This window comes from Meleagris gallopavo, chromosome 10 (genome assembly GCF_000146605.3).
Source record: "Meleagris gallopavo isolate NT-WF06-2002-E0010 breed Aviagen turkey brand Nicholas breeding stock chromosome 10, Turkey_5.1, whole genome shotgun sequence".
Lineage (NCBI taxonomy): Eukaryota > Metazoa > Chordata > Aves > Galliformes > Phasianidae > Meleagris > Meleagris gallopavo.
The window spans coordinates 12,174,897-12,182,991 of record NC_015020.2 but is presented as its reverse complement, the minus strand read 5'-3'; the positions used below and the strand labels follow the sequence as shown (position 1 = coordinate 12,182,991).

Sequence of the window (8,095 nt, the reverse complement as noted above, 5' to 3'; positions counted from 1 at the left end):
AAAAAGCCTGAAAATTGGGTTTGTCTAATTTGCAGCTCTGAAGGCTGAGAGAGACATGATGCAGCTCGCAGTTATGCAAAGGTTGAGGGGGAAATTCTGCTCCGTCCCCACTGGGAACAGGACAAGAGGGGACGGGCTGTGAGCTGTACATCAGACGCTCCCCTGCACTGAGCAGCCTTGCTGCCCTCCACCTGCACGCAGCCCCAGCACACCGCTCTGTTTCTCTCCCCCTATTTGCGTCGGAGCGCTTTGACTCAGCTCTGAGCTGCTTCCCAGGCTCTGTCTCACAGCCCAGTCAACACGGAGCGCACCAGTGCCAAAAATCAGCTTCTTTCGGATCTGATTGTTTGTTTTCCTCCCTTTCCAGTTTGGGATTTTTGAAAGGGAGCCATGTGAAACCAACTGCTCATTGTTTACTGCAAAGCCAGCTGCGGCTGCGTTGTAGCAGTTCCACTCGCAATCACCCCAAGGATCGGGTGGAAAGTTAACGAGCTCCACTTCACAGCACGGTGCTCGTGGGGCTCTCCGGTATCCGTTCGCGCTGCCCTTGGGGGCATCATCACCTGTATGACAAGCCCAGAGCTCGGGCAGGAGGGCCACGGTTAAATCGGAGGGGACCCTTAAAGGCCACCTGATCCAGCTCCCCTGCAATGAACAAGGACACCTACAGCTCCATCAGGTGCTCAGAGCCCCGTCCAGCTCTCCCTGTTACATCGTGCAGACCTCCAGGAGCATTTCTGTGTCTCATTGCTGAAGATATCATTAACTGTAGCGCAGCTCAGGCTGAGCACTCGGTGATGCCTTTCCGCTGACAGCGACGCTGAGCGGCTCCGACATCGTCTTTCCCACTAAACTCTGTTGATATCACTCCTGCTCGAGTCAAACAACGCCTAAATCATTGCTTTTGCAAGTATTCCCTTTCATGATGTTATGAGCAACACCAAATGAGCTCATTATGACCCATTTTCCATAAAGCTCCTGCTGACTGGAGTGAATAACACCTCCCTTCAGCTCACAGGGAGAAAGCCGTGAAGATCTGCCTCCATGCAGGGCCAATGCTGAGAGGTTGACATGACCCAGTCCTGTGGCACAGCCTGCTCCAAGCACTGTGGTCCAACCTGCTCCTGGAGGTGCCCAAGACCAGGTCAGATGATGCCCGGGCAGCCTGAGCTGGTGCCTAGACAGTCTTTGAGGTCCATTCCAATCCAAGCCATTCATTTGGTGACCCATAGCAGCAGCCAGCCCATAGCAAGGAGCGTTTTCCAGAATCAAAGCAAGGCATAGGAAGCAGTGTGGCTCACAGCCCACCCTGTTTCCCCCACTTCCTCTTGTCCTGACCCCAGAAAAGCTCATACCTGCCCTGAACAGAGCTGGGGTGGGTGAGAATATGGGTACCTCGGCACACAGCCCACAGCGAGGCTGGCAGCCCCCGAACCCCAAGCTCCATGGCACAGCTCCAATGTGCAATAAGCAGCAATATTAGCAAAACAGCACACAAATAGATCCACCAAACAGGAGCCTCCTGCCAGCAGGCAGGGCGGGCAGCTCGCTGCAGGGGAGCACCAGAGATGTGTATGAGCAACAGGGAAATGGAGCACTGAACGCTTTTTTGGCAACTCTCCCCTCCTGGTGCAGCTCATCTCTGTTCCAGGCACTGAGCAGTCTGTCCTCTGCATGAAAATATTCTTTTCTCTCCCATCATACCGTCAGAAAGGTGGGAGAGCTCTGGTGGCAGCTCCCTGTATGTGGGTCTCACCCCACGTGTGGCTTGTCCAGGTGGCTGGGACCCACCAGCAGCATCACCATGGCATGGGGTGACAGCACGGATACGGGGCTCTGGGGCAGCAACGTGGCAAAGGAGCAGCAAACAGCCACGGGATGCAGAGCTGTCAGAGGAGGGGAGAGCGGATGGCTTCGCTTTGGGGAAAGCAGGGAGCAGCTGTTGCTGGGAAACTGCTCGCAAACCCTGGCTCAATGAGGCACCAAAAGCACGGGGCTGGTGGCACCCAAGCAGCACAGGTGTCCATCAGTCTGTCCAACCATCCATCCTCACACAGCTCGCTCACCTTATCACTGCCCACCCCCTGCAAGGACAGCCCCATGGTCTGTGCCCCACAGCCCACCCCCAGCTTCCCCCAGGGCATGGAAAGCTGCGGGCACACATCCCCAGCGCATGCCTCAGTTTCCCCGCAATGAGGATGCTCGTCGCCCACTTGGGCTGTGCTCATCGCAGCTGGGGCCTCTACCCAGCTCAAATAAAAAGTGATCATTAGAACTGGAGGAAGAATTAAAGGTATGAATCACTTCCTCCCCTGGCTCCCCCCATCCTCCTGTCCCTCCCCCAGAGAAGCCCGAGGGGAACATCCATTTCCTCTCCTCTGCTCTGCAATGAGCACCGAGGGGACAGGTTCGCACCTCATTTCCAATCAGCAGCAGCCACCAAACACCTCGACATGCAGCAAGGCTGAGAGCCAATGCCATTTCTCTGCAGAATAAGCCACGTGGGGCTCCGCCAGACTGATGGTAACACAGCACGGACATGGGGCACACGCAGCCCTGGGCACCCCATGGGTGAGGCCGTAGAGCTCAGACACAGCTCTGCAGGACAGGGAGCAGTAGAACTGTGCCCTGTAGGACAGGGGCAATGTCCCAACTCCATGGGGAGCGGGCACATAGAGCTCAGTGCAGTTCTGCTCTCTGCATTACAACAGCCAACAGACCGCAGCACTGAACTCACTGCGAGGTTAGAACAATAGATCCGTTGTTTCAGGTACGATACGTAATTAACCTGCGGGACTCATCCCCACAAGGCTAATTGGGAGCGAGAGCTGCATGGAGCTGTGCACAGAATGGTCACACGCTGCCAGGAAGAAGCATCCCCACGGACACAAGCTGGGAGCTGCTCCATCCACACAGGGAAGCAAAGCAGCACTCAGGAAATGCCAAAGCCCAGCACAGGGCTCTCTCCCCACCAACACATGCTTAGGAACAAGGCAAGGCCCTAGAGAGGCTTCCTAGAACACTGCCCTCGTATCACTGTCACTTAAGAGCCCTCTAAGCTCCAGTTTTCCTTGAATTATCTGCTATGCTTTGAGCTCAGATTGTTTTCAATTTTTTTACTTTTTTTTTAAGTCACCCACAGCAGCATCCCACACCATCAGCACGTACCTGGACCCTGCTGCCTCCTGGAGACCGAGTTCTGCCAGCAGCCCAGAAGCTGAGGACTGGCAACCAGAGGGCTGGTGCTATGTCAGCAGGGATGCCAGACGTTGACACAAGCTGCCATCAGCCCCTAAAGAGGAGATGGCAACCATGCCATTTACATGCAAGCAGTACAAAGCCGTATTGCTACAAGTGCAGGGAAATTACTTAACCAAAAAGGAGAGGAGCATGTGGGCAGTACACAGAGTGAGCTGCTCAGGGGCACTGATGGCACACAGAGACCCCCTCACTGAGGCTGTAACAGGGACATCATTGCAGTGGGAGCCTCCTCCTACAGCTACGAGCATAGAGAAACCAACTCTCAACTCAACACAGCTAAAGGAGACTGGGTTGAGCTTAAATGCCCACGGGCAGCAGGTGGGTGGAAGCCCCAGGTGAGGCCACCCAGCTCCTCAACCAACTGGCCAGGTGTGCAGGCAAACTGATGGCTCCTCTCTGCTAGATTTAGAGAGGGAAATAGCCAAAAAGCCTTTGTGTAAGCAGGTGGCCCAGGCTGGGGGAATGTTGTTAAGTAGCATGATTATACCAAGTGATACACATCACTGTTGGCCACAGTGTGCATACACTGAGGGACATAGAGGCTGGGTATCACCAGGTGATGGCAGGGCATGCTAAGTGACACACAGTCACCCACCACCTTGCAGCATCTCCTTCATTCATCTGGAGGGAGGGCTGTGCCTGCAGACCCCCCAGTGAAGCATGGCCACGCAGGGGCAGCTCCTGGCTGGCAAGCTTCTGCAGGCCTCCACGAGAGGGCTTTGCTGCACAAGGAAAGGAGGAGGTTGGCTGCTTACAGCCTGCCTCCAGACCGGCAGCTCTTTCGCTGCATCTCAAAGCGAGCAGCAGGCAGCAGGAGGATGTTGGCACCGTGCTGCACCTGGAGGAGATGGTTGGAAGGGAAGATGACCCCTCCGAGGTGAACTTGGCTTTTTCCTCTCCTGGAGCAGATGCTGTCATGGTCCCAGAGTTCCCTGGGGGCAGCTGGATGGATGCACCCTGCTCCCAAGCACGAGGCTAAGCACCCTGGAGATGCATCTGCTGCTGTTCTCCCAGAGGAAAGGGAAAAGGAGGAGGAAGGATGTGAGAGCCACGTGTCCATCTGTCAGTCCATCCCCAGAACATGGCTCTGTGCCAAGGCCTCGGGTCAGGCACAGCCCTGGAGCCAGCAGGGTTTGGGCACGTGTTGGGTTCACAGCGCTGTCCTGGTTAAAATAAACAGGAGAAGGCAGCCCGCTCAAAGGGCAGAGCGGATCTGCCACCCACTCTTGTCAGAGCCCGCTGGGGATTTCTGTCCCCTGTTGCTCTCACACCACTTCCTCCTGCGTGCTGCTGACAAAACCCCAGCCGGGGCCCAGCTTGGTGAGGGTTGGAGGCCCTGCTGTGTGCTTGGGGACAGGGGCACAGCACCGGGGGCTCTGCACCGCTTCCCTCCTTCCTGCCCTCCCACCCTTCCTGCCTCTCCCAGCCACTCTCCGTGTCCTTCCTGCCTGTCCTCTGCACCATCCGCTCCTCTGTTTCCCTCCTCATTCCCTTCCCCCTCCCGCAGGTGGTTCCCAGTGAGCTCTGTGCCCTCAGTGCCAGGAAAAACAGTGGGGGAGCATCTCCCAGGGAGTCACACTTCTTCCTGTGCCTGCATGTGCAGAGCTCAGCTTGGGGCTGGATGTGCCTTGACCTGTCCTGGGCTGCCGTTGAGCCCCAGGGCCATGAGCTGAGGTCGGAGATGAGGAACAGGAGGAGAAGGAGAAGGGCCTTTTCCTAGGAAGAGGCACAGAGCAAGGGAACAGGATATGGGGTGGCACACCGGAGCATCCTGCATCCCATGTGTGGCCGGCCCTGGTGCTCCAAACCAACACATTGCTCAGCTGGGAGCCAGAGGGAGCTTTCCCCAGCAGCTCTGTGTTTCATTACCGCTCACACCGGGCAGCCCTCACCCAGCCAGGGGGGCCTGCAGGGTTTTCACATCAGCAGCAACAAACAGAAGGAAGCTGTTAGTATTCATCCCCTACCCCTCCCTCAGGGACCCCAGCCCGCCTGGATTCGCCCTTCTCCATCCACCCGGCAGCCCCCCTCCATGCTGTGCCCCCCATTCCCCAGCTGGGAGAGGCCCCAGCAGCGCGGCCCCGAGGCGCTGGCCTCCCTCCCGGCCTCCCTCCTCCTCCCTCCCTCCTTCCCAGCAGCTCCCAGATTCCTGAGCGCTGACACAGCCCCACAGGATGCTGCAGCCCACAGCCTGCCCCCTCCTCCCCTGCCCTGGAGGGACGGACGGAGGCTGGGACGGGGCGCACCGGGATGGAGCACTCATGGGGGACACCAGATAGGACCCTCGGGAGCCACCTCTACCCTCGTCCCCTCTCAGAGGGCTGAGCCATCCTAGGACATGTGGGTTCAGCCCTTTTATTTGAGCCTTGGGGTCCGCATCCAAGCCCAAAGCAGCCCCCTCAACTCCAGACCGCATCGAGGAGTGGTTCCCCAACAGCCTCACTGCTGTTCCAGGAGGTGAGGACCTGCCATCTTGCCATTAGATCACATCCATCCGGGCCGTGTTCTTCCATAGGAGTTACCCTCTCTTCCAAGTGATGGAAGGTTTTATTTTTATCTGGCTTATTTTTGCACTTCTTCCATCAGCAACACTGGCACGGAGGTGCGTTTGGGCTGCCAGCCCCTCCCCAGCCTACGGCTCTGTCCTTTCCCACCCCATCGACCTCACTTCTGAACGCAGCACCGTGGGAAGGGAAACTCCGAGGACCCAAGCAGTGGAACAGAAGGAGGACGGCCCCTACTTATGTCAATGTTATTACAGGCACAAGAAAAGACCGCCGGAAAGGAGGAGGAAAGGCAGACCCTGGGACCCCGGAGCACCTCCTGAGAACAGCAGGCTGCTCCAGCTCCCCCGGAAAGCTTTCCTAAGCCCTGCTGCCAGTTATGCAAACTATCTCCGGAACAATTGGGACACGGCAGGGAGCTGCTGCCGCCCTTCCCTGCGGCCACCGGGGTCACCGCAGCCCTGGGAGCGGCCGGCTGCTCCCCGCCGGTGCCCCCCCACCCCCACCCCCACCCAGCTGCCGGCATTGAGCTGCGGGGTTTAACCCTTTAAATCGGAGGGTGCTGCTTCTCCGGCCCTATTGCAAGCACGTGGTTGCGGTACGACAGCGGGGACGGCTCCAGCAGCCCACGGAGCCAGCTTGGGTCCTTCGGGGACACGGCGTGTCAGCTGATAAGCGAGAAGCCGGAGCTCGGCGGAGGTCACCCAGCCGGGAGGAGCCGCAGCAGCGTGGCATTTGCCAGCGGTCCGGCTGTTGCACAACGCCTGTGGAAGGTGGAGCGGTCCCGAAGTACCTCCTTCTCCCCATCTGACACCAAGCACAGTTTTTATGAGAAATAACAGCATTTGCCTCCTGTTGCCCAGCTCTACCATCTCAACGTTTGGGCTGCAGCTCCCAGGGCGCACACCAGGCTGCTTGCAAGAGTCCTCAGTGGGAGAGTTCGTTAATTAGGAGTAGAGGAGCCTCCTGGGGAATCTCCCAGCGAGAAGCAGGAAAAAAAAAATTCCCCCACAATTCAATCTAATTGCAACGCCCTGGGGCGCTCCGCAGTGGCTGTGAAGCACCGGCCAAGCTTTCCTCCCCACCCATGCGAGCAGGAACTTTAACCCAGTTCCAACCGATAGTAAAAACGGAAAAAAAAAAAAAAAAAGCCTACAATGCTCATCGTAACCACTCCACAAGTAACAGCAAACAGGAGGCACGGAGAACGACCGCTGGCAGCAGAACAAGCAGCCCTGAGCACAGCCTATGCCTGGCAGCGCCAGCTCACACGCCCCAAGCACAGGACTTTGAGCCACAGCCACCGACCGGGTGCTGAGAGCGGGTTGGCACACTGGGTCCTGAGCGGGACCCCGACGTAACCCCCTTCCTTCCCCACCCAATGCAACGTGGGGTGCCTGGCTGCCATCCCCCAGCCCTCCCCTGACCCACACATACAGACTGCGCTGCTACAGTTGAAAATATTTAATACGTGTCACACACGTAGCATTACATTTTATACAAAACGAGATACATCACCGAAGAGAACACTGTACAAATCCCCCCACCCCACCCCCCCCAACGGGAACCCCAAGCCTTTATACAACAAAGACCGGGGATCCCCGAGCCTAACAACCAGGCTCACGAGGACTTTCCGTCGGAGCATCTGTAAACTTCTGTTTCTCTCAAATAAACACTTTTTAAAAGCACCGTGTAACAGTTCTGACCTAAACCTTTCCAAAATAAACACTTTATTTAATAAATTTAATACTTTCCAAGCTTAAAATATCCCCGCTGGGAGCGCCCCGGGCGGGAAGGGGAATTCCGGGCGGGTCGGGTCGGGCCGCTCCCAGGGCGGCTGCCGACGGTCGGGCCCGGCGAAGGGAAGTGCTGCTGCCCGCTGTTCTTCCGTGCGGGGCCGGGGGGGAGGAAGGAGCAGGAGGAGAAGGAGGAGGGGGGCAGCTCCGGATCTGTCCGTGCCCCTCCTCGCGGTGCGCAGTCCGACGCGTCAGAAGGCCACGATGGCCGTGCTCCAGGGGTTGAGGGTCCGCAGCACGCGTTGGTCGCAACAGATCTGCCCCGGCTCCGCGGTCGACTCCTCGCTGCCGTCACGGCTCGGCCGCCGGCGGCCCTGGGGCTCCTTGCTGAGCAGTCCCGAGAAGCTGGAGCCGAAGATGCTGATGAGGCTGGCCACGTTGCCCGTCTCCATGTCCTCCTGCTCGCCCTGCGGGGGCGGCGACTCCTCCGCCTCTCGGCGCGGCTTCTTCAGCGGCGAGCCCTGCTGTTCCATCTCCGCGGCGCTCCGCTTCCGGGGGCAAAGCGGGGGCACAGCGCAGCGCCGCACCTCGCCG

General features: G+C 58.2%; 2 protein-coding genes across 2 annotated transcripts in view; both read right to left on the bottom strand.

Annotated features, from left to right (window-relative positions):
- The window catches only part of KIAA1614 (KIAA1614 ortholog), a 10,442-nt gene extending 9,605 nt beyond the window's left edge, over nt 1-837 (bottom strand). The window contains exons 1-2 of the mRNA XM_010715923.2: nt 768-837; nt 312-563 (exon numbers count right to left, since the gene is read on the bottom strand). Coding sequence (XP_010714225.1) covers nt 312-563; nt 768-837 — 322 coding nt within the window. The remainder of the gene's footprint in view (nt 1-311; nt 564-767) is intronic.
- Nucleotides 838-7,214: 6,377 nt separating this feature from the next.
- IER5 (immediate early response 5) lies at nt 7,215-8,094 on the bottom strand (the record flags this gene model as incomplete). Its single annotated transcript, XM_010715775.2, has 1 exon — nt 7,215-8,094. A coding segment is annotated over one exon (342 nt), but the record flags the coding sequence as incomplete, so codon positions are not given.
- Between the last annotated feature and the right edge of the window lies 1 nt (nt 8,095).